We start from the raw sequence: 26,721 nt of genomic DNA on the forward strand, positions 1-26,721 counted from the left end.
GAAATATGTTGCATCTTTCTAAATCTTACAGACTGACATTTAATACAATATGAAACATCTTCCACCCCACACCTCTTTCTTTAGCTTTATTTACACCTGAGTCAGCCTTAACTACCTCTGTGTCTCACTACACCACAGCTCTATTCATGCAAACCAGCCCGGATGAGTGTTCTGCATTCTTAATTCACTTAAGTTAAAACACACACACACTGGAGGATCACTGAGTGCCCAGATTTTTAAATGATCTGCCAATCAAAACAAAGACCTCTGACTACATTACTCTGACACGCTGGGTTTCCTGCTGAGAGCATCTTCATTTTTATCTACTAAGTGATCACAGTGGAACATCCCATTTAGATGAATGAAGACGATTTGTCAGCTAAATGCATCTGGAAACACATGATGCCAGTTTCTTGTAGTTAATCATTTCCTACATATAGCTCAGCGTGCTGAGGAGCGTTGTTCTTCTTGAAAGTCTGATCTGAGCTGCAGCCGGTGAAGAGGAACAATAAAATATGAATGGTGTACTTTAAAAGATTTTGGCCTTTGGCTCTTCGTGTAACATTTGACATTTTAATTTTTTAGACTTTCCTGAGATGTTTTTTTTCTTCTTCTACCAGCTGAACTCCATCTTTACTGCATGAATTAACATTTCCCCCGGCTCTTAAGTGCAGGCTTTAAATCCCAGGTGATGCAGCCCCCCCACAAACTAAAAGAGAGAACACCTAATGTGACATTTCAGTGAAGATGATTTTAATTTCAGATGTGTGAGGTACGCAGGTGGGGTGACACAGGCCTCTGCTTTCCCCTGTATCTCATGTTAGACTCTTATTTAGGAAACTTTGTACTGGAAAATAAGTACAAAATAAAACAGACAAAACTGGTGTCTTCTTTTTTTGATGTCTTCTGAAAGTTGAAGAGATTACTTCAGAGTGTTTCATGCCTCAAACTTGCTCTGCAAACCACATGGATCCAATGTGCTTTGATTGGATTTGGCTTCAATCAAGCTTTAGTCAAATTAAAATCAAGCACAAGCCCAAAACGCAAACATTTGGGACGCTGTGTACGATGCTTTTAAAAAATAGATTTTGTTGGTTTGGAAATCATCCATCCATCCATCCATCCATCCATCCATCCATCCATCCATCCATCCATCCATCCCTTTTCTTCTGCTTATCCGGGGTCAGTTGGCAGAGGTAGCAGTCCAAGCAACTTGACCCAGACATCCCTCTCCCCAGCAACACTTTCCAGCTCCTCCAGGGGAATCCTGAGGTGATCCCAGACCAGGCGGGAGATGAAATTCTCAGCCCCCTGAACTGGAGACCCTCCTCCCCCCGGCTGCGCCTTGAGATCCTGTCCATGAAAATTAAAAACAGGATTGGTGACAAGGAGCAACTCTGGTGGAGGACCACACGCACTGAGAACGTGTTTCGACTTTGTACCAAGTATGCGGACACAGCTCTCAATTTGGTTGCACAGGGATCAGATACCTCGCAGTAGCGGCCCCTGAACCCCATACTCCTGCAGCACCCCCCACAAGAGCCCCCATTGAACAAGATCATAGGCCTTCTCCAAGTCCACAAAACACATGTAGACTGGATGGGCAAACTCCCATGCCCCCTCCAAGAGCCCTGCAAGGGTAAAGTAGACTGGAGAAGACTGAGAAGTGTGATACCCTGATAATTGGAGCACCCTCTCCAAAATAGTGCAAAGATGCTAAAGGAAAAATCCCCTAGAAGTATCTCCCAACTAATGATGTTAATTTGCAACAGGTTACTGAGCCTCAGAGCCCATTTCAGATAGACTGAAGCAAAGTGGAAAACTGTCCTGTGTGCCAGAATTTGGCATTCTTCTTGGAAATCATGGACGCTGCATCCTCAGCTCTGAAGAGGAGAGGGATGCAAAAGCGACCATAGCATCAGTAGCTTATCTGCTGCCATCCAAACCTTGACTTTAAAAGATTTGCAAACCATCATGTTCTGTTTCTCTGAACATTTTCCACAGCGTCCTAACTTTCTTGGAATTACTGATGAATGTTTCAGTCTCTCTAAATGAGAAACCTGGGATATAATCGCCTCCAGGCTTGACTATTCATCCTGCCGACAGAAGCTGCTGCTACTCTGCAGGCATTATTAGGAGATGTGCTGTAAACTTCCAGGTTCTGATCGAGCTTTAGTCGAAAGTTTAACCTCAGATTAAAAATGTGCATAGACTTAATTTCTGTCTCTTCGCCCCTCATCCAATTATCGTTCTCCCCTCCTCTGCCTTCTTCTGTCTCTTCTGTACCTCGTTTTTCCTTTAGTTAAGGCAATGACTAACGTGAGACAGGACACATAGATCCACTGAATCCTGCTTAATGAGGTCATGTGACCCACAGGCTGCTCCTCTGGCCTGCTCCACTCCAGGTGTTAGCGGCAGTAATTTGTCCTTGATGAATTACATCAACAGTAATTGAGTATTGATAGCTCTCTCTGTAGTTTAAAAGGTTGTTCTGCTTCTCTTACTTTCTCCCTCTGGGTCAAACTCTGCTCTCTGCTGTCCTCTTGACTCGCTGCCGGCCCTGGCGTCGTCGTGTCATTGTGCTCTCAGCAAATGAAAAGTGAATGTAAAGTGATTGAAGCTCTGGAGGGCAGAGTATTGCTTTCTGCAGTGACATTCAGAGAGATTTCCCTGACGGATTCGTGGACTGTTTAGCACTCTGTCAGCGTGTTTATCTCTGATTCCTTGAACACAGCTTCCTTTTGTCTGCTTGTCTCTGAAGAAGCCAAAAAACTGTTGATAGTTTGTGTTTAATTTCTTAATATTGTGTTCTTGTCTCACATTCTTGGATCAAATGGCAACAGAGTCCTAACAGAGGAGTCTGTGTGGCTTCAATGAAGATTTCTCACATAAGACTGAAAATAAAAGTCTATTTTTATTGGTGTCCCACAAGGCCGATGTTTCTGTCACTCCAACACAGACGGCTGCAGATATGAGCCCCGATTCATTTTCCTGCCTGTTGTGACTCTCGTGGCGCGTGTTATGTTTCCTTCGTTTCTCGATTAATCTTCTGCCCTTTGACGGCCGGATAACGCAGCGGTAATGGAGACATAAATTTCTCCTGATGGCTCAGGGCCTTTCACAGAGCGGGAGGGAGGAGGGTGTCGGCAGAGATCAATAAAAATGCTGAGTATAACTTTGAACAAGGAAAGAATGTGTGCATTAAACGGATGAGGGGGGAACATAGTTAATAAGCAACATATACTGTATTACCTGTGGCCTCCTGCCCTATAAAGAGCCTATTAAAAACATGTAATGAAGTATGGGCAGACATGTCATGGTCTTTAACACACTCTTTAATGATTCCATTGATTTTTAGAACTCATTTTCAGGTTGGGTACATTCACAGGTTTGTACCGGTGTTATAAATTAATGAACCGTTTTAAAGGAACAACAAGTGAGCTGCTCCTGTTGGACTTTTTATTACTGACATTCATGCAGAAACATTTATCAACCTAATGAACTCCCTTAACCTCTATTAACATGGTGTAAGAATAACAGAGCATCACAGATTATTAGCCAGTAATACATTATTGAAAGTTATTACCCGGCCTTGTTTAATACTCGATTCTGATTGGTCAGAACCCCAATGACAACGGTGGTTAATTCTGAGTTATGAAAGTGAAGCCAGGGACGATCTGATCATGTTTTATCAAGTATATCTGTGGAGTCCAGCACATTACCCCTCTGGAATGGAATGTTAGACTGGAATGGAATGGAATGGAATTTTAGACTGGAATGGAATGGAATGGAATGTTAGACTGGAATGGAACAGAACGGAACAGAATGGAATGGAATGTTAGAGTTGAATGGAATGGAATGGAATTTTAGACTGGAATGGAATGGAATGGAATGGAATTTTAGGCTGGACTGGAATGGAATGGAATGGAATGTTAGACTGGAATGGAATGGAATGGAATGGAACGGAACGGAACAGAATGGAATGGAATGTTAGACTGGAATGGAATGGAATGGAATGGAATGTTAGACTGGAATGGAATGGAATGGAATGGAATTTTAGGCTGGACTGGAATGGAATGGAATGGAATGTTAGACTGGAATGGAATGGAACGGAACGGAACATAATGGAATGGAATGTTAGACTGGAATGGAATGGAATGGAATGGAATGGAATGTTAGACTGGAATGGAATGGAACAGAACGGAACAGAATGGAATGGAATGTTAGACTGGAATGGAATGGAATGGAATGGAATTTTAGACTGGACTGGAATGGAATGGAATGGAATGTTAGACTGGAATGGAATGGAATGGAATGTTAGACTGGAATGGAACGGAACAGACTGGAATGGAATGTTAGACTGGAATGGAATGTTAGACTGGAATGGAATGGAATGGAATGGAATGTTAGACTGGAATGGAATTTTAGACTGGACTGAAATGGAATGCTATGGAATCTAATGGAATGGAAGGGAACAGAATGGAACTGAACAGAATGGAATGATAGACTGGAATGGAATGGAATAGATCAAAGCAGAATAGAATGGAATGCGTTGATGCTTGAGACAGCCTATGACACAGGTCCTATCAAATCAGTCCACAGAAAAGGAGTCCGTCACATTCCCCCCTCTGCCTGTTGACACTGTGGTAAAAACAGAAGTGTGGTCTCAGGCTGGTCTTGAGGTTGGGGAAACAATAACACTTAGCGGGCACAGATGTGAGAACATCCTGAAGATTGGTCACATTAATGTTAATTCATCCCACAAGGAGGCTGATAAGGTTCTGTTGACATGGAAGCGTTACACACTGTGGAATTGGATAGTCTATTTTTTTTTAGCTCTGTAAGTAAATCATCTTCAAATCAATAAAATCATCTTTAAATCTGAATTCTGGGTCAACTTGCCAAGTGAGTAGCTGATAATGTAAAGTGATCAGATTACTCTCTGCTTCATGTCGGGGACTTGTTTATCCCTGTCTGGATTCAAATTTTGATAACTGCCTGCTCCATACATTAGTGCTTTAAAATTTTAAGAAATGTATTACTTGTTGCCAAAAGTAATTATTTACACTGATAGATGTATTTCTTTGTTTCTTTACCTGGATCCCCGACTTCACCGATGAGCACATTTAGATCTTGTGTTCTTGACCTTCGTGTCCTGGCCTGAAATTCTGTCGTTGCTGAATCGAACAAATCCCTGTCAGTAGATGCAGCCCTCATCTCAGCACTGGCGTTTCTTTTTTTACAAGCTTGACCTGCAGTTCCCTATCAAACGCTTCAATAAGTCAGATTTCACATTTCCACCTCTGTAGCATTTCGCTCCTCACACAGAGTTCACAGAGGATGTCTGTGGTCTTTGTGTCTCTGACTGAGGCAACACTCTTTCCATCATTCTCCATCTTTTGTTCAGCCTTAAAAAGAAGACATCACCTACCTGTACTTCAGCTTCATCCTATGATAGCTCACCTAGGACACAGAAAGGGTTCAAGCAGATCTGTAACTGAGTGGTTTAAAAACTGTGCTGTAGCTTAGCTTCGGTCATTAGAGGGTAAAAGACCGCAGACTGTCTGAACTTGTGTTGAACAAGTCAACAAACAAGCCTCTCTGAAGGTGATCAGATGTGAAGAAGCTTTTAAAGGAGCAGCTGTAGACCAAATATAAAGCTATGGTTTTGTTCTTTTTTGAGTCGGGAGTGCATGTTCTTACTCCAGACTGAGAGGTGTTGTTATGGGAACACATTGAAGCTGATTCAGATACTGTCCAGTAAATAATGCAGCAGTGTGTATAAACTGCTTTGTAAATAATAAATGTCCCAGCGATAAATGTTTCCAGCTGAGAGCAGCAGAAAGGTTTGGAAGAGGGATGTTTCTAAAAGTGATACCTCAGAGAGATTGTTCGATGATTCAGACGATGATGAGTCGTTCTTTTACGACTTCTCTCACATCAGCAGCTGATGGGGTCAGTGCTTACCTCCTTATAACTGTCAGACCCTCGTCTTACAGCTTCTATCATTCCTGACAGTGATGAGGGGTAAAACCTCCTTGCTAAAGCTCATGGACAGTTTGTCTTCCCCCCTCACTCCTGACAGAGAGGCCTGCACAAACTCTAAAGGGAACGCTGGAATGGTTAACGTGACAGCTGCAACTCCTTAAAAATGCAAGAGTGCAGTTATGTTTGAAGGGAGGAGAAGCTTCATCCTCTCCTGGTTTATCTCTGTTCTTCAGCTGTAGGTAGAGTCTCTGCTTTTATCTCATCTCAGTGTTGTCTTTTGGATTTTCTGTCAGCTTAGGACTTGAAACCAACAGATCAAACTGCATCAAACTCCAAGCCAAGCAGTCTTTCCAGATACAGTATCTCACAAAAATGAGTACACCCCTCAAATTTCTGCACATATTTAATTATATCTTTTCATGGGACAACTCTGAAGAAATGACACTTTGATACAATTCAAAGTAGTCAGTGTACAGCTTGTATAACAGTGTAAATTTACTCTCCCCTCAAAATAATTCAACACACAGCCATTAATGTCAACAAAAGTGAGTACACCCCTAAGTGAAAATGTCCAAATTGGACCCAAAGTGTTAATATTTTGTGTGGCCGCCATTATTTTCCAGCACTGCCTTAACCCTCTTGGGCATGGAGTTCACCAGAGCTTCACAGGTTGCCACTGGAGTCCTCTTCCACTCCTCCATGACAACATCACGGAGCTGGTGGATGTTAGAGACCTTGTACTCCTCCACCTTCTGTTTGAGGATGCCCCACAGATGCTCAATAGGGTTTAGGTCTGGAGACATGCTTGGCCACTCCATCACCTTCACCCTCAGCTTCTTTAGCAAGGCAGGGGCCGTCTTGAAGGTGTGTTTGGGGTCGTTATCATGTTGGAATACTGCCTGTGGCCCAGTTGAAGAGGGGGGGACCATGCTCTGCTTCAGTATGTCACAGTACATGTTGGCATTCATGGTTCCCTCAGTGAACTGTAGCTCCCCAGTGCCGGCAGCACTCATGCAGCCCCAGACCATGACACTCCCACCACCATGCTTGACTGTAGGCAAGACACACTTGTCTTTGTACTCCTCACCTGGTTGCCCCAACACACGTTTGACATCATCTGAACCAAATAAGTTTATCTTGGTCTCATCAGACCACAAGACATGGTTCCAGTAATCCATGTCCTTAGTCTGCTTGTCTTTAGCAAACTGTTTGCAGGCTTTCTTGTGCATCATCTTTAGAAGAAATGTGAGGGGTGTACTCACTTTTGTGAGATACCGTACGTTTGTTCAATGTTTCTATCCGACACTTGTAGCTCTGCTTCTTTTGAGTCCTCTCCTCCTCTGCAGAGCTTTCCACTCAAACGTATCACAGCAACATCTACATGCTGTTTTATCTGTTCGAGTTTCCTGTCAGGATGCTTTGCAGTAAAAAGTTTACACTGACAGTGATTCAAGTGTAATCATAATCCTGCAAACACACCTCTTCACTTCTTCACAAATCATCACAAGCTCAGATATGAAGAGCCGACACTTTGAGTGCAGAGAGAATGAAGAGAAGAAAAGAGCTGTGCGTTTGATTCGCCACTTTCTCCTGCATTCAAATCTCAACCTTCAAGGACAAGCTTTTCCCCAGCTGCAACATGTTCGAGTGCATTTATATTCATGCCATTTACAAACAAAATACTTGCCAGCCCATTGCACAGAAATGTAGATTAGCAAATGCATATAATTGGATTCTACAGCGTGAGGAGCATTATCTGTCACTGAATAATTTGGCTGTGCTGCAAATGGCTGAACTCAGCAGATGGATGGATGCTGGCTCTTGGCACCTTCTCACCGCCTGTGTGTGCGAGCAGCTGAACATGCCTCATTTATGACTGAAGAGCAGAACAGCGCTCCGTCTTTAGTGAGGCTTCCTGTTTCTTATATTCAGAGATCCGGCGCACAGTCCATCGAGCAAAATCACTAAAGTTTATGTTTGATCCTAAATGCTTCACCTGAGATGGAGCGTGATGGTTTTTATAGCTTTATTGAATTTTTATGACACGAGGTGAGGGATGATTTGGTTGGAATATAGATGTTAATATTTCTATTATCAGTTCTCATGGAGGTTTGTCTTGAATCACACGGCTGCACAAACTGAGCTGAATGCAGGAGATTAGACGACAGAGTAAAGGTGCATTTCGACCAAGAGTCCCAGGGTCTTTTAGTCCCCAGAACTACTTTACCCTGAACTGTGCCCTCATTGTTGTCTGTATTTCAATCAGGCCAGTGACATATGGAGAAAAAAAGAAGTAAATGCACTACACCACCAGACCAGTAGAGGGCAGTAAAACAAAGAGGAATGCCATTCATTACAGATGACACCATAGAAGCAGACGGGCAGGTATCATTATGAGCAACACAACAGTTAGCCTGTTAGCATGAAGAGACTCAGCTGGTGCTGTTTTAGATGGTCCTATATTTCATCACAGATGGATTCACTGAATCAACACGTGAGAGGAGATAAGCGCGAGTAGCAAAGACGTTTCAGCACGGCTTTAAAATCCTTTTGAACTCAAAAAGCCGTGGCAGAGATCGGCCGGTGTTTTGGTTTAATCAGTGACCCTGTTAACTGGAGACTCTCAGCCGGATGCATCCCTCATAAACGTCTTTAGACGATCATTAAATATCTGATGAGGATATTTTGAAATCTTAATAAAAACTAAACTAGTTTGCATTCCCAGGAACTCCCTCTGTGTTTCAACAGCTGTGTAAACTCCACAAACACTGACACGTTCAGCTGAAGGTCTCCAGTTTACAGGGTCACTTTTAAAACCGGAACACCGGGAGGAGAGATGCATTCACGGTGGGCTGAGAGAAGACTACTGTTACAAGCTGCTAAATCAAGAGAATCACAGCTTCTTCTTTTGAAAAGTACACACACATACAAAAAAGATAGAACAAATAAAAACTAAAGAAAGAAAGAGAAATCAAGTGAATCACAGATGTGTGTGATGTTATTGTGGATGGCGGGCGGAATAAAAACACTGAGGTTAATGTACCAATCAGACAGGCCCCGCCCCCCAAAGTCCCAGGACCTTTGAAAAGTACTACCCCCCAAGCAGGGGCTTGTTAGGGGGGAAGATTAACTACCCTGAACTAAATTTAGACCCTGGTTCCTCCTGATAAACCTCAAACGTCTGACTCATGATGAGAGAAATCATTCAGGAAGTATCCGTCTCTATCACGTAGGTTTCATCCCTTAAAGCTGGGGTTGGTAATCAGATTTAGATCCACTTTTTGTCATACTGGTTAAAATGATCTTTATGTCCTGATGGTAATCATTACATAATGTGTTCCTAAAAAAGAGTGAAAAAAAGCTGCTATCTACAGCCGGAGTAAACCTGGGAAAACACCAACCAATCACCGTTTTTTGGCTCCCCAAATTTTAAACCAATCAAATCCCGTCCTGCTGTTCTACCCTCCTCCTGCGCGTACATTTCCCCGGCGTGCACTCCTCTGAGTCCCCGTCTCCTGCCTCTACTTCCCCTGACTCTATTTACTGCCCCTCTCGCTCGTCCTCGGGCCTGTCCCCTCTGACCTGATGAGGTACTTTGCTCAGGACTGTAGTCCGGATCAGAGTCTAAAAAGCTCTCACCAACAAGCAGAATAATTAATGACGTTCAGTAAGTCCTACAGAAAATATATATTTATTGTAGCATCCGTCCGGACGCTGTAGTGATGACGAGCCGATCCGTGAACACGTTGAGTTTTAATAACCGGTCACTGTCGGCCGTGATCACGCCAACCAACAAAACAACAATCAATGTTTGAATGAATGAAAAACTTCTCCTCTCCACGTTTAACAAACAGTAGAGTTGTTACAGTATTATATATGTGTTATAACTTTTCTCCTGATATCGTGTCACTGGTACAACTGGATAATGCTAGCATGACAGTTGTGAGTACTAACAGCAGCCATGTTTGTTTGTGTTTTTAACTTTCACTATGATAATGTTTTGGTGAGGACCGGTTTTGAATCAGTCACGATCATATGGTCGAGAATCAGCGGCGCTCGTGCATGTGAGCGGGGGGGCGTCGTTTTGGAGGAGCTCTGAGGGAGGAGGGGAGGGGTTAGACGGAGTCATGAGGAAAAGCTACATTCAAATTCATGCTGGTTTTCCGAGACTACCAACCCTAGCTTTAAGGAGTCCATTCATTCAAAAGAACATCACTTCAGCATATATTTATACCAGCTCTCACACCCTGCATACCAAAGTTCATTTCAGACCCAATTTTCACAACCCTCGAGAGCACCCTGACTTTGAAATCCCATTTTTCAGACGGACAAGTCAGGAGAAAATTAACTCTGTCTGAAACCTGTCTCAATCTCAAGATCTCTCCTCTCTGCTGGAGCGGAAACTTTAGATCAGGCTTTCTATCAAACGGAATCAGCATTTTAAAAAACAGAGCAAAAAATCTCTTTCTTATTTGTTGCTTGTTTTGATCTTAAGAGACAAGATGGAAAAATATCTTTTCATTACTGCTAAGCGACCCTCAGGAGCAATAAAGAACACTAAAGAAGAGGGGAGGAAGGAGATTGGATTGAGAGAGAAGCTGTAATGAGAGCTCTCATGTTTGCCTTGTTGTTGTCTCACTTTGAGCCTCTACTCAATCTTCTTGTTGTCTTACTGAAGTCTCCTCTTTGTCTCAGATTCATCTCAGAAGTTTTGTCTAGTACGACCAGGATCTGAACCACTATCCTCCAGGATCCAAAACGTATGTTAAGTCCCAACATTTAAAGAAATAGACAAAAAGGTTTGAACGCTCCAACAAATTCTTTCTCAGGAAATCTATCAAGATGATTTACTCAACTCTCACAAACTCCAAATATTTGTTTTACAAGTGTGTAAACAGAAAAAACAGCAAGTTCTCATACTGACGAGGAGCTAGATCCATCATGTTGTTTGTGATTCTGCTTATTATTAAATAAATAAAACATTAATTCATTTTTGGATTTTAAAAAGTTGCCTCTCTGGGTTTCAAGCAGCTCAGCTGATATTTTTGGCTTAATGTGAATTTAATTCTTAGTATTTAAAATGAATGTTTCTGTGAGTTTCACAGATTTCATAAAACATTTTTCTTTTGCATCTCATGAATGAACATTTCTAATTTATTTATGGCAACATGGTGTTGAGATTCTTGTGGTATCAGACTTGTATGAGATAACTTTGGTGTTTCATATTGTGGAGATCAGATTGAACATACGAGAGTGTTTGAACGACTCTCATCTTTCCTGCTGAGATCTTTGAGACAATTTGAAGCTCAGGCTGAGACCGAACCTTCACCATCAGACAAATTTGAGAGCTCATTATTTTCTTAGCTGAGCATCTGTAAGACAGTTTCAAGAACTTAGACTGTGACACTAACTTTTCATATTAAGACAAACGAGAGAACTGACACCAGGCTCACATCACGTTTATTTCTCAGGAGTAAGAAAATGCACAAAATCCCCTTTTGATTTTGATTAATGCAGATTTTTGTGTGATATAAGATCTGATCCTTGATTTCACTTTGCTGTGGGTCGATGTGAAACCATGTATTTCAGGTTAAATGTCATTATTGAACCGTTCATAGAGAGAAAAAGGAGACACGTCCAGTACCATGTTTTACCGTTGGCGTAGCTTGTAATGCATCGTCTTTCTTAGATGATCTTTGATGGCACTGAATCAGACAAAGACTTTTAGGATCAGAAGTCCTCTGCTGGCACTGATTGCTCATTTTAAGTCCAATAAATTCTCCCTCTGTCAAACATTTGTGTCATGTTTCTGTGACTCTTATTCAGAGCAGCTTTTAAGAATCCAGTTCCAGAAAAATCTAGTGAAAAACAAGATTAGCATTTAAATAATTGTAGCTCCATGTCCTTGTGTCTCATTAACGTTGTCAGGTCTTGAGTTGAAGTCTCGGTTCACTTTGTCGCGGCTCTGCGTCATTCCTCTGCAGAGGTAGAGTTTGAACCTCTGCAGGTTTGAACGCTGTGTGACATTTCCAAGTTTCCCAAAGTCTCCATTAGGAGCCCTTTTTGCCAGAAGCATGTGATTACACTTCAGAGTGAACTTCTGTGAAGATTGTGCGACAAAAAAAAAAAGACAGCTGAAGGTCTCCTCACTAAGCACGGGGTTAGGTTTAAAACTGAGGGTCACACAGCGCTGGCTTTCCTGCAGAACCTTTTCCACAGGAGTCACTTCAGGTCTGCAGGCATCATTCTTCTCTGCTTCCCTTTCTTTCTCCATATTCTTCCATAAAGGTCACCTCATGCCTTTTGAGTGAATACAGTCTGAGCAGTCAGTGGGATGTAGAAAAGGAAATCAAATGGATTTTTCTTATCTGACTCTGTTGTGCTCGCTGAATGAATGTTTCCTCGGGCTCCTCCCTCTTTTCCCTGACAGATGAAGCTCCGTCAGTCTGCTGATGTCCGCCAGCGATGGCGTTGTTAGAAGCAGCCAAGGTGGCGGGAAGGTCGAGAAAACACAATTAGGCGGGCGACCTCCCTGCCCCGCGGGGAGGAAGTGACAGAAGAGTTAGCTGTTACTTTAAGTGGCAGATGCTGCAGGGAGGCTCGAGGTGGATCTGTCTGTTTAGGATCGCTCAGTGTTTCAATCTGTTTCTGTTCCCCAGAGGGAGACGAGACGGAAATAAACACAGCTCTGTTGTCAGAAGGACTCCCTTTGTGTTCCTGTATCAAAAAGGAAACTTTTCACTGGTGCAAAAATACCTGGATGATACAGATGAGATGGAGTTTGAGGTCAGAGGTCACCGTGACTGTTATCTGAAAAGTTTGTTGCAGTTCATCAGCATCAATGCACGGACACTTGAACTCTGTAACCCCCCTTTTGAGATCTGGTTGTGCATGTTTGATACAATGCTACCAGTGGACCAAGCTTGTGGTCTTCTTTGTTTCAATGTGTAGTTACATTTTTGAGGAGGTGCATGCAAGCTGAGTAGGAAAAGGGCTACAGGAACCTACAGGGGAGAGATCAGGCTTGAGACATGGAAAAGGAAGCAGAGCTGAGGTGAATGAGTCAGATACAACAAGCCCAGCAGCACCCAAAATGATGCACGGTATCTAGAACTCTTAGGACCTTAATAAGGTAAACACACTTTATTAATACAAATTATTTGATCTTTTTTTGATCATGCTACATACACACATAGTTTGATATACATGCTATCATGCACAAGCATGCTATGGACATGCACTTAGGAGAGATGTCAGAGTGTGAAGTCTGCTATCAACCAGCCTCCCATTCGAGCAGTTGGGGATTCGGTGCCTTGCTCAAGGGCCCCTTGACAGTGCCCAGGCAGATGGACCAGCACCTCTCCAGACACCAGTCAACTTGCCAAGCTTTGTCCACTCTGGGACTTGAACCGGCAGCCCACCGATTCCCAAGCCAAGTCCCTCTAGACTACTACTGCTACTACTGCCGCCCACTAATATAAAGTAAATGCATGCAATATAAAAAAATATCACCCCTTCAGTGTGTGTGAATAAATTAGATACATAATGAAACAGTTTTTGTACCAGGCTGTAAACATGTTAAATTTGTTGTAACCATAGACTGTAAGTAAAAATGGACAGCGTTGCTCCGCCTCTTCCCGTTGTACGGTTATGAAGCCAAAAAATCCCTCTCCTGGGCGCCGCCATTGTGCAGCCAGAGCCTGTGAAGCCACTGTAATAAGCTCCGCCCTACAGCGTAACGTCACAAGTCGCTGTGTGTCCTTCGAAGTTTCACTCCACGGCGGCTGTGAATCAAAGGAAACAGGAAGTAAAACCCCGTTTTTTTTAACTCTAATAACTAAAGACAAAGAAACTTTTCAGGAAAAAGAGGCCATGGACACAAAACAGTCAAATACTAACTACATATCACCACAGCATACGGATGAGAGAAACATTCGTACGATGTGTATTTATTTTTTAAAGTTTGAATGGGGGAGACGGATTTTTTGACCTATACTGCAGCCAGCCACCAGGGGGCAGTCACACTGCTGAAAGCCTCACCACCAGCCACCGGAACCTCTACCTTGGTTGTAACAGTGATTTTAACACAGGACCAAAGTGGGTTTCCTTGGCTTTTGCAGCCAGCCTCTAGTGGACACTTGAGGTACTGCAGTTTTAGCTTCATTTTTTAAGACTGTTTGTTGCTGCTTGTTCATTAAAGGTTGTAATAATGTCAGTATGAGTAGGTTGAAGTGTTGCAGTAGTTTTTATCACACTATCACCTTTAGTACCAGTAGTAGTAGGACTTTAAGACAAGTTATAATTTCTCCTGCTCTTATTTTGAACTCCACCACAGCTCATCTGATTACATCTATAATTTTAACGTCCCTATTCGTCATGTCAACATTTACTCTCTTCTTTCATTAATTAATAACCCAGCGTTTAGCGAATGAAACATTGACCCCTCATCTTTTAATGAGCTGTGGTAATGAATCTGTGTGGAGGCTGATTAGCATATTGGGTGTTTATGGTGTGAGTGTACATTAGCTCACTGTGAGGCGGGGAGAAACTGATGGAAGCTGTGATTTATCTCAAAGTGTGATTTATGAAATGATCGACTCGTTCCAGCCAGGAAGTCTGCAGACTGTTTCCCGTCTCACGCTGATGATGTGTACCTTTCTTTGCAGTATCGCTGAGTCGTCTTCTGTGAATGCATGCTGGGATTTGCAGACAACATCAACGTTTGTTGAAAGCAGACTTTGACCTTGTGGAGCTGAGGTGTTTTTTTTTAGCTTCTCTTCTACGTGTCCTTGTGGATCTGTCGAGGCAAGAGCATCAAAATGATCACAGTTTTATCTCAAAAGCATAAAAACAGAATCAGAGGGGAAATCTTTCTACAGCTCAGACAAACCTATTCCAGACATATACACTACCTTTAAGGAGCTGTAAAATGAGCCGTGTCAGTTTTTATCACTGTTTTTAAAGCTGCATGGAAAGATGTGTCCTCACTTCCCAGACTGTGTTTTAAAACTTTATTTGAAGGTCATTACCTGACAGAAACCTTCTCCAAGGTCACGGCAAAGAACACTTCCATCTAAGAGGATTGCTTGGCTGTCATCGTGCCCCAGAGTGTCCTTCAAATTGGTATCAGGTGCTCAGAGAGATTGAAATATTAGTCTTAAGGTCAGCGTGCTCCAGTGTTCAGGTAGCTGTAAGGAACATTTTGCAAAGGTCATATCTGTTCCTTGTATTTCAAATCACTGGTAATGGTAACTTTGTGTAAAGATATGTTGACAAAGGTATATCTGTGCTGTGCATCTGATATGAAATCAAATCAGCGGCCGTTTTCAGTTTTTAATGTCAGTTTCAGCACCGTAAATCCAAGGACCAGAGGCACACAGAACAAAAAGTTACACATTGTTTGATTTCATTTGAAAAATATGTCCTGTAACATCAGAGTCCCCAGCTCACCTCTCTGCAGTGTGGCTTTACAGGCTCCATTGTTCCTACTCGTATTGTTGTGCATATCCGTCCGTCCTCTGCAGAGCTCATTCAGTTTGTTACAGGGGCTTTGCACAGAGAGGAGCATGCCACCATGGTCAGAGTGTTTAGCCTCTGTGTCACTCTGCTCCTTTGTTCAGAGAAGTTCAGTCCGGGGCGGACCAGGACGTTAACTCAGGCCGGGGGTTTGACTCGTTTGGCTCGTTTGACTCGATCTCAGGCCCCCCTGAACCCCTGATTGTGTATTCTCACTGCGTGTCTACTTCTGCAGTATGTGTGCACTTTCATTAGCTTTTGCTATTTTTGACTGGTCGCTCTGTTGCACTCATTATTGCTCTGATTTAATTCCTCCACAGAGAGACGTGCTCGCTGTGAAGCCAGCAGGATGTTTTGTCACACTGTTGTTAGCACGGCTACTTAGATAGCCATGCTGGGTATGCGTACACTAACCTGGACCCTCACTGGTGAACACGTCTCATGTTTTATTGCATTTTGCTTATAGGCTTTCCTCTTTCTAACTCTCCCCTCTCTCTACTCCACCTTTCCTTTTCTTCCTTTCCATGTCACCTGCTGATATTGCTGTCTTATGGGGATTGAGGAGCAGCCAGTTAGGCAAGTAGCGTAGGCAGAAATCTCAGTGTGAGAGGGCACAGAAAAAATCAGGTGGGGCCATCCAAGGCCAATCATACGCTACTGAATAGGTCCTGAATTGCATATGTTTCCAGAAGAATGCAATTACAACTATACTTGCCTGAAAGCATGACACTGAAGTCATACAAGCCTTAAACACGACAAGTAATGTTGCAGGCACCAAGACAAACATTTGTTTTGCTCGTCGCATCGCATAGTCCGTCACAGAGGCCACATATTCACACAAACACAGCTGACAGACACAACAGCTTCATTAAAGCTGGGGTTGGTAATCAGATTCAGATCCACTTTTTGTTTCATGGTTAAAATGATCTTTATGTCCTGATGGTAATCAATACATAATGTGTTCTTTAAAAAGAGTGAAAAAAAGCTGCTATCTACAGCCGGAGTAAACCTGGGAAAACACCAACCAATCCCTGCCATCAGGAGCCAAATGATGAAACCAATCAGACCCCGTCCTGCCGTTCTGCCCGCCTCCTGCAAAACGTACATTTCCTGTTTGTGTTTTTAACTTTCACTATGAGAATGTTTTGGTGTTTTCTAACCACTGAGTGAGACATGAGTTGACGTAGTGCAAAACACAAACCATGTGCTGAGGACCGGTTTGAAATCAGTCACCATCATATGGTCACAAATCAGCGGCGTTGTGCATGTGAGCGTCGTTTTGGAGGAGCTCCGAGGGGACGGGGGGAGGGTCTAGATGGAGTCCTGAGGAAATGCTACATTCAAATTCATGCTAGTTTTCCGTGACTACCAAACTTAGATTTATTAAAGCTCTTAATGGTTCGAAACGCAACGGCACCAACGTGCTCCTCAGTAACATTAAAACAGTTGAACACAACCTGGCACAGCGGCCACAGCCATGCACGTGCATGGAGATGTGCACGCACACACACACGGCAGACGCATCAACATCACAAGAGAGCCTTACACTGGATGATCCAGCAAAAATAATAATAATTTCAAGCCTTCTGATTGGGTGGGCCAGAGTGCCAAATGGGTCGGCCCAGGCCCATCTAGGCCCACCCACAGCAATGCTATGTGCATCAAGAGGGATGCTTTGACGTTGTATTCTGCAGACGGAAGCAGAGACACTAGGTCAACTGGCCGAGCTCAATAAACCAACCGAAAGTGTCACACTCACTTATTATAAGTGAGTGTGAGTGCGTGCATGTATTCAGAGAGACCCACTCACTAATTATTACCGCTCACGGCAGGTTAAATAAACCCTCAGGCCATCAGGAGCACAGAGAAATGTCCCGGTGCTCCTGACGTGAGTTCAGGTTTATATGCAAAGATCCAAATTAGTCAGCACTTCCTCGTCTCTCCAGATCCCATCACACCAATCAGGGTCAATCATCCCCATTAGGTCTGACACCTTGCTCTGTATTAACCTCTTTGTTTTTCAAGAAGGTTTCTGAGCGTCAGAGATACATTTCCTCATTCTGTTGCATCCCTTGCAGCCGTCCTCAGAGGATAAATAACACACATTTAGCATTTACAATCAGTCCAGTTTATCAACAGCCTGATAAAACGAATGTTTTTAATGAGTCAGTATGTTGATGCCAACATTCAGGGTGACTCAGATTTTATAGTTTTGCTGTGTTAAATTTACTTTCAGTCAGGTTTGTGCCACATTCACTCATTTCCTCTCACTTCTCTTTGCTTTAGTTGTATCGCTGCTTTAAAGTCTGCCTCATACAGAGGAAATGAAATCACTTCTTTCATTACGGCTCTCAAGTGTGAGATAAAGTGCTGTTTTCAAGCAGAGCAGGACATGCCTTACTTACCAATTCAGGCTGGAATCTTAAGTTTCTGTGAACTTCTGAAACAGAAACTTTGCTCTCAGTAAGACCTTCAAAGCTCCTCTACAAGTCCTGCTGTGTGTGTGTGTCCTGGTACGTGTGAGGAGGATGCCTTCTTTTTGAATTGAAATGTGTAAATGCCAATAAATCAACACCTTCAGGCTGTAACTCCAACACATCCAATTTAATCAATGCATCAACACCGTGCAACACTGCGATTCAAGTGAATGCATTAAAGTGACATCTGGGAGAAGGAGTGGGACGTGTGTTGTAAAGATTTACAGGAACATGCATCATGATTTATACACTGGAGCTTTTTCTGTGTACTTACAATGCACATTATTTATGGTTCGCTTTTTGGCACCTAATTCTTGTGCTGCAGAGCTTTAGGTGACAGCGTGATGTATTTATGTTTCAAAAGTGTGCACAAGTTTTGTCAGATTAATGAACACTACATATGCTCCAGAAATACACAAAGTTTATTTATCTCTCCATCATATATGTCTCCCTCTCTTCTCTCTCCTCCTGCAGTTCGACATGCAGAGGATCACGCTAGAGGAGCTCAAACAGGTCCTGTTTTATGCCTTCCGCGATCACCTGACCATGAAGGACATTGAGAACATCATCATCAACGAGGAAGAGAGCCTGAAGGAAAACTCTGGGAACTGTCAGACAGAGTTTGAAGGAGGTGAGCGAGCTTACCTCACAAACACACGCTGAGGCAGGTGTGCGTTTTGTGTGTCATCAAAAAACCGTGTGTTGTGTGTGTGTGTGTGTAGTAAGAGAGAAGACATCCATGCTGTCAGGAGGAATTTAAACTTCCTCCATCATGATCTACGTGCATCAGAGTTGCAGCACACCTGCTGGTTTATTGATTCTCTGCGTTGGTGAGGACCGGAGTCAGCTGGTCGCCAGTTCAGAAGTGATGTGGATGAAATATTAAACTAGCATCCAAGATTTATGGAGAGCCGCTGAGGGGATTCTGCGGCTCTTCTGCTGAAGTGAAAATAGAGATTGTTCCCCCTCCAACAGATCAGACTGTTTGTGTTTCCAGGATCAGAAGGTTTCATTGTAGATAATTAAGTTGTGTATTCAAATAAATTACCTGGAGCGTGTAAGTTATTATCTAGCACGCACAAGCTATTAATGTGTGGGCACGAGTTATTAATCTGTGTGAATGCAGCAGTGGTAATGACTCTGTTTGCCTATTACTTGCTACCATTATTCATTGAATGTCATTATTTCACAGTAATTTGCTGCTTTGATTCTGTGAATGCTGATTATAATGTATTTTCTGGACTGTTGCATTTGGAATGGTGTTTTGTTCATCACATTAGCGCCCCCTGCTGGCAGAGTGGAGGGATGCGCCCCATGTTGTGTTGATTTGCAACAAGCTCCACTAAAATACTTTAAATGAAGCCTGTTTTTCTAGTGAAAGAGATATTTGTCCATGTGGTGTGTTTGACTCACCACGTTATGCTAAGTTGAAATGGATCTCTAAGGAGCAATGATGTCCTTCAGTTAGCTAAATATTTGCTTTCTGAGTTCAAGCATTTTCTTTAGTAGGGCTGGGAGGGGCGCTGGTGGCCTAGCGGTCTAAGCGTCCCACATACAGAGGCTACAGTCCTTGTTGTAGAGGTCGCCAGTTCGATTCCCAGCCACGACCACTTCCTACATGTCTTCCCCTGCTCTCTACTCCCCACATTTCCTGTCTCTCTCCAGCTTTCCTGTCAATAAAGGCAAAAAAAAAGTAGGGCTGGGCGATAATTCCATAGCAATAATTACGTGATATAATTTTTTTTAAATATAAATATAACAAACATGTAATAAACGTTGATGTATTTAAACCTGTAATTAGACCTCCCAACCACTGGAAACGGAGTGGGCGCTAATGTGCTTTAAATGCAAGGTGCCACCCAACATTAGACAGAAGAAGAAGACTGCATTGAACAGCCAATCATGTCGCATGGTTAGAGGTAGGCGGGGCATTCGGAGCAGAATGTAAACACAGCTGAAACGAGCGACAGCGGCACGGAAGAAGAAAAACTCAAAACCTACCAGCTCTCCACAAAAGACCTGCTTCCTGTTAGCGCCGTCAGAAATGATGGATCCAAGAAGCTTATCAGAAAACTAAATCCAGACACAAACTAACAAACTACCTGGTTTCTTCAACTTTCACTCAGGACCAAAAATCTGCCTTTACATGTAAAATAAACATAATTTTCAATATCGCCCAGCCCTACAAAGGCGGCTGTGAGAGACCTGACATGCTTCTGTTGTTATCAGAATAAACAGCACATTTCAGCTGAATGTGAATGTTTCTGCTGAGGTCATCAAACATGGCAGGAGAAAGCAAACACAACAGCTTCCCAAAGGACTTGTTGTTTTGTTTGCTCAAGCTGTCTGCACAAGATAAATATCTTGTGTGCATAAGATAAAAATAATTACCTTTGAGGAACCTCAGGGCTCCGTAGAGTAGAGTCAGGTTGAATGCCAGGTTAGTCTGCATACAAGGAATATGTCTTGATGTTTTGGTGCAGAGAAGGAACACAGGAGTACAATAAAGAAGTAGACAGCAGCAGTGAGCATGAGTCTGGTCCTGCTGGAGGTTTCTGCCTGTTAAAGGAAGTTTGTCCTTGCCACTGTAACTTGCTAAATGCTGCAAAGTGCTCTGCTCATGGTGGATTAAGATGAGATCAGACTGAGTCCTGTCTGTAAGGTGGGACTGGATCTGATCCTGTCTTGATGTTGGGTCTTTGTTATTAATAGAACATGGAGTACGGTCTAGACCTGCTCTGTTTGGAAAGAGTCTGAGGAGAACATTTGTTGTGATTTGGCGCTATATAAATAAAGATTGATTGTGACTAGGTATTTAATTTAAATTTGCATGATAAAGAAGATAAATGTTTAGATATTTTACTCATTAGACTCCATCCTGGTGTTGTCATGTATCTCTAAGAGGGTACTGAAGCAGAGAGAAGTTAAAGATAGCCCTGGTTGGAGTCTGAACACTGGTAGTTGTAGCTAAGGCTGCAGGATGTAAAGAGGAGAAGACTCCTGAGAGCTCAGCTCTGACACTGGATGTGATGAGGTGAGTGAGAGGAAGAGTGGAGTCTAAATGTTCCGCGGTGAGATGCCAGCAGCAGACAGCAGCAGCAGCAGTAGGGAGGAGGAGGACACATTAAAAGTTGGACGAACTCTGGTTGGTTAAACTTAAACGACACACTCCTGTGATCAGCTGATTAGAGACGCAGAGAGAGAGAGAGAGAAAGTGATGTGACTAAATGAGGCGGTAAGATAATCTCCCTGCTTGAACTCACGCTGAACTTTCATCTGAATTTACATAAAACATTTACAGTTTAGGGGAAATTAAACTTTCAGGCAGCCTCGGGGTGCTCGGTATGCAGATCAGGTGAAGGTCACTGTGATGACAAGCAGCTGTGTGTGTGTGAGACCGAGCAGACGCTGGTTGCTGTTAGGAATCAGTTATGCATTCAAATAAAGCCTTTTGATTTAATTAATCCACCTCTGAATACCTCCTCTCCATGTGCAGGCACGTCCCTCTGCTCACTCTCAGACCTGTTTGTTTATGTTGTGTCTGTCGGAGGAGAGAGAGTGATGATTGTATAGATTAACCAGGAGAGACGCTTCATTGATTCACGCCTGACCCACGCTAAAGGATTGTTTAAATCTTAGCAGTGTTGATAAAGTAAGAGACCTCATGACGACAGATTTAACTGTTTTGTTCTTGTATGGAGTGCAGCGATATCACCAGCAAAGCACACACTCTCCTGACGAGGAGAATCCTGACTCTCAAAACAGGACATATCTCAAAATCTCACTGCTCTCCATTTCTGACGTCCTTCTAATTCATGCTTGTGTTTGTTGTGCTTCCATCCTCAATCATCTTGCTTCCTGATTGGCTATCGCTTTGTTCTACAAGACAAACACAGAGTGCGTGCTCGGTTGTCGGCACACATCAGGATATTTGATCAGAAATATTGAGCATGTTTGATATTTACAGTCTCAGATGGCCGTGATTTTCTTCTGTGCAGATTGGAGGAGTAAAATCACTCTTAACATCCCTCACACCTCAGGAAGATCTGATGAAGATGACCTTGAATCCTCTAAAAATGTAGCTTTGCTTACTTTTTTTCAGAAGAGGGAAACCAGGCCAACAATCAGCCTGTTTATCTTGTATTGTTTACCTCTCTTTAGAGAAGACAGACGTGAATCTGATGTGAATGGTCAGCCCTGTGGTTGATTGGCGACTTGTCCTGGGTGTAACCACACTTCTTAAGGCTGATTTATACTTCTGCCTTGAAACACTTGAGGGCAGTGTGGTCTCTCTGATAGCCGGTCGCGTGTTTCCGGCCCCGCTACGATCTCTGTTTCCTTTTCCACAGAGATTCAGAGCGTGTTATGTTAATCTACAGCTGATACATGTTGCTGTTTATCATACAGACATGATTACATGAAGAATAGAGAGGAGGAGATGAAATATACGGCCAATGTGTGGCCGATGAGCGGGGATCCAGGAAGTGCTGTAAATGCGGACCAATCACGGGGCTTGTGGCCCGCATCAATTCTAAGGGTAGTTACATTTTGGAGGAGGTGCATGTCAGCTACGTGTGTAGGCCTCTGCGTGGGTACAGGAGCGAACAAATGTGTAGGTAGAAATGTGAAAAAGACAGAATCATCCATTGTTATTTCTGCAGGGCCATATCATAACAGAAGTCATCTTAGGACATTTACAGAGAGAGCAAGTTTCAGACTCTTCTCTTTGTTCCATTATCACCACATTAATCCACGATGAGCAAACACTGTGGCACCAAAAAGTTCCTCTGGACAGGCAGAAACCTCGAGAAGAACTGGACTTATTAGGTAACAGCCATCTGCTGAGTCTAATTATATAAACCTGTATGTTGAGTTATTATCTGGCAGTCATGGTTTTCAGTGTTCCCTGACAGATGCATCAAATTCCCCGTCCATGACTTTAAGTCCCTCTGAACCAAACATTTCCACCCTGTGAGTTCGGCCCATCCTTGAGGTTTGTTACAGGTTGCTCCACCTCGTTAAGAAAGTCTTCAAACTGTTGTAAAGTGATGCCAACATGATGTACCTGCTGGCTTTATGACGAAGACCGACCACCCCGGTGTCAAACCGATCAATGGCATCTGTTTCCTTGAAGGTCCCTGAATAACAGCTGCCACACCGGGACACCAAAATGTGCTCAGTCATGGTGAAATCAATATATTGTGTCACAGTGAGTTTCATTCTGAGTACAATTCAACATGCTCCTCTGGTGCTCCTTGCTCCAGCTTTTCTGATTTATGAGGTAGCATATAAGACTCCTGATTTCCCCCCGGTATCACCGTGCACTGGAATCAATACGGTGTGGAGCTGGAAAACAACAGAATAAAGAATCTGACCACGGATTCCTACGAGTTCACCAGACGCTGATTCATCACTGAACAAATTGCACCAATGGCATGACAGCGCGGAGAAACACGCTGTAGTAGCAGCTGTCATGGGGTGTGACGAGCAGCCTGATGCTAAGTGTGGAAATCAGCTGTGATCCATGAATGTCACAGCTGCTGTGCAGGTGTGTGGATTTAAAGGTCCCCATCCTTGTTTATTTGGATGCGTGTTTGTGAGAAGAAAGCAGCTTTAATTTGAGGCTTTAAACTAAAAACTAACTCATTAACCAGAATCTGAATATCTCTCTGGCTGTTTTGAGCTTAGTTGAAACTTTTTAATCCTCACATCTTTTTCCAAACTAATTACAACTTCACAGCTGGTGTTTTGAAAGTCAATATCTCTTCTTTTATGGTCATTTTTTAAAAACAAAGTTCCAAAAGCTCACCTTCCAAAACCAAAGGTATTCGCTCACCTGCCTTGACTCACATATGAACTTAAGTGCCATCCCATTCCTAACCCATAGGGTTCAATATGATGTCGGTCCACCTTTTGCAGCTATTACAGCTTCAACTCTTCTGGGAAGGCTGTCCACAAGGTTGAGGAGTGTGTTTATAGGAATTTTTGACCATTCTTCCAAAAGCGAATTGGTGAGGTCACACACTGATGTTGGTCGAGAAGGCCTGGCTCTCAGTCTCCGCTCTAATTCATCCCAAAGGTGTTCTATCAGCTTCAGGTCAGGACTCTGTGCAGGCCAGTCAAGTTCATCCACACCAGACTCTGTCATCCATGTCTTTATGGACCTTGCTGTGTGCACTGGTGCACAGTCATGTTGGAAGAGGAAGGGGCCCGCTCCAAACTGTTCCCACAAGGTTGGGAGAATGGAATTGTCCAAAATGGTTTGGTATCTTGAGGCATTCAAAGTTCCTTTCACTGGAACTAAGGGGCCAAGCCCAGCTCCTGAAAAACAACCCCACACCATAATTCCTCCTCCACCAAATTTCACACTTGGCACAATGCAGTCCGAAATGTACCGTTCTCCTGGCAACCTCCAAACCCAGACTCGTCCATCAGATTGCCAGATGGAAAAGCGTGATTCATCACTCCAGAGAACGCGTCTCCACTGCTCTATGGTCCAGTGGCGGCGTGCTTTACAACACTGCATCCGATGCTTTGCATTGCACTTGGTGATGTATGGCTTGGATGCAGCTGCTCGGCCATGGAAACCCATTCCATGAAGCTCTCTGCGTACTGTACTTGGGTTAATCTGAAGGCCACATGAAGTTTGGAGCTCTGTAGCAATTGACTGCGCAGAAAGTCGGCGACCTCTTTGCACTATGCGCCTCAGCATCCGCTGACCCCTCTCCGTCAGTTTACATGGCCTACCACTTCGTGGCTGAGTTGCTGTTGTTCCCAAACTCTTCCATTTTCTTATAATAAAGCTGACAGTTGACTGTGGAATATTTAGGAGCGAGGAAATTTCACGACTGGATTTGTTGCACAGGTGGCATCCTATGACAGCTCCACGCTGGAATTCACTGAGCTCCTGAGAGCGGCCCATTCTTTCACAAATGTTTGTAAAAACAGTCTGCATGCCTAGGTGCTTGATTTTATACACCTGTGGCCAGGCCAAGTGATTAGGACACCTGATTCTGATCATTTGGATGGGTGAGCGAATACTTTTGGTAATAGAGTGTAAGATTAATGCCTTTAATCAATTGTTCATAAATTCGACTGATTTTAAAGCTCAAATGAAGCAAAGTGGAGAATATATACGGCTTCATTTCAGCAGCCTGGAGACCAGCACACACCTCATTACCTTCATGACCACAGTGGAGAAAGTCCAGCGTAGATATTTGGCTCTGGCGTCGTAACTTTTGGCGCTGAGGAGGTGTTTTATGAGGCTGACAGCAGGTCCGGGCGACTGGGCCGAGAGCTCATGTCTAGACCACAACCCCTCCTCCCATCTGAAATGTCCAGCCAGGAGTCCAACACATGGACTTTCCATCAACACCTCTTTTAAAGAATGCTAAGCTGTGACAATGTAGATACAGTAGATACTTGAATTCTCTGTGAAACTTCAGAAGTACACAATATGTCTCTTCCCCCAAAACATTGAGCTTTCATTTGTTGAGAGCAGCTTTCTTCCTCATGGACAGAGTCTAAGATCTCATTATTAGGCATGCTGCTGCATTAGTATCAAAGAAAAGACTCAAATTTCTTTTAAATTCCTTGAAAAATGTTTTAATACTGAATAATCTGTTATATGGTGTGTGTCCAGAGGGGAGTCTAGGGGTGGCACTGGCCTCCTAGAAATCTGATTGGCCACCCCAGGTGCTGCCCAAAACTCTTTGGCTATTTACCTTGTCAGAAGGCGGGACTTATTCTTAATTGAACTGCTTGTCAATTAATCAATCTTTATTTATAAAGCGCCAAATCACAACAAACATAATCTCAAGACTCTTTCCAAACAGAGCAGGTCTAGACCGTCCTCTATGTTCTATTATTAACAAAGACCCAACATCAAGACCGGATCAGATCCAGTCCCATCTTACAGACAGAACTCAGTCTGATCTCATCTTAATCCACCATGAGCAGAGCACTTTGCAGCATTTAGCAAGTTACAGTGGCAAGGACAAACTTCCTTTAACAGGCAGAAACCTCCAGCAGGACCAGACTCATGTTAGACACACCATGCCTTCAGTCATGGCTTTGTGCAAACATCTTTTTAAATGCTTAAAGAATAAAGCTAAGAAGAAATATGGATGTGTGGCCACCCTGCTGTACTTCTTTAAAACACACAAGAAAGAAAATATAAGCCTCTAACAGTCGGGGGTGAGTCCAGGTAGTCACAAAGGGTCCTATGTAGGGTCGTTTGCCTAGTCCTGGTAGTTGTTTACCTACCTCCTGACAGTCGTGCAGTAGGCTACCTCGTGGCAGTCTATAGTCTAGTTCCTGACAGTCATTAGGGTGATGGGTCAGCTGTGAGTCATTAGAGTCACATGATCTCTGGTGTGACTGTGGTCTTACTTGTTTTGACAAAGAATTGGAGACAAGTGGTGTCTTCGTCCACCACCTCTGTGAAGAGAAGAGTGTTCTATCTTAACATAGTTGGCTTCCTTGACCCCTCTTTCATACCAACGCTCTTCTCTGTCCAGGATCTGAACCTTGCTCTCCTCAAAGGAGTGTCCCTTGTCCTTGAGGTGCAGATGTAGGGCTGAGTCCTGGCCTGAGGAGCTGGCTTTTCTGTGTTGGGCCATGCAACTGTGGAGGGGTTGTTTTGTTTCACCAATGTAGAGTTCCCTGCAGTCTGTATGTTACACTGTATGGTATAAACTATGTTACTCCTTTTGTGCTGAGGTGTTTTGTCCTTGGGATG

At 43.3% G+C, this 26,721-nt stretch overlaps 1 protein-coding gene across 1 annotated transcript in view; it reads left to right on the forward strand.

Moving 5' to 3' along the window:
* The window catches only part of LOC117824880 (calcium-binding protein 8), a 98,022-nt gene that overhangs the window by 61,963 nt on the left and 9,338 nt on the right, over positions 1 to 26,721 (forward strand). Inside the window, exon 5 of the mRNA XM_034700369.1 lies at positions 18,456 to 18,612. Within this exon, the coding sequence (XP_034556260.1) occupies positions 18,456 to 18,612 (157 nt within the window). The remainder of the gene's footprint in view (positions 1 to 18,455; positions 18,613 to 26,721) is intronic.

This window comes from Notolabrus celidotus, chromosome 14 (assembly GCF_009762535.1).
Source record: "Notolabrus celidotus isolate fNotCel1 chromosome 14, fNotCel1.pri, whole genome shotgun sequence".
Taxonomy (NCBI): domain Eukaryota; kingdom Metazoa; phylum Chordata; class Actinopteri; order Labriformes; family Labridae; genus Notolabrus; species Notolabrus celidotus.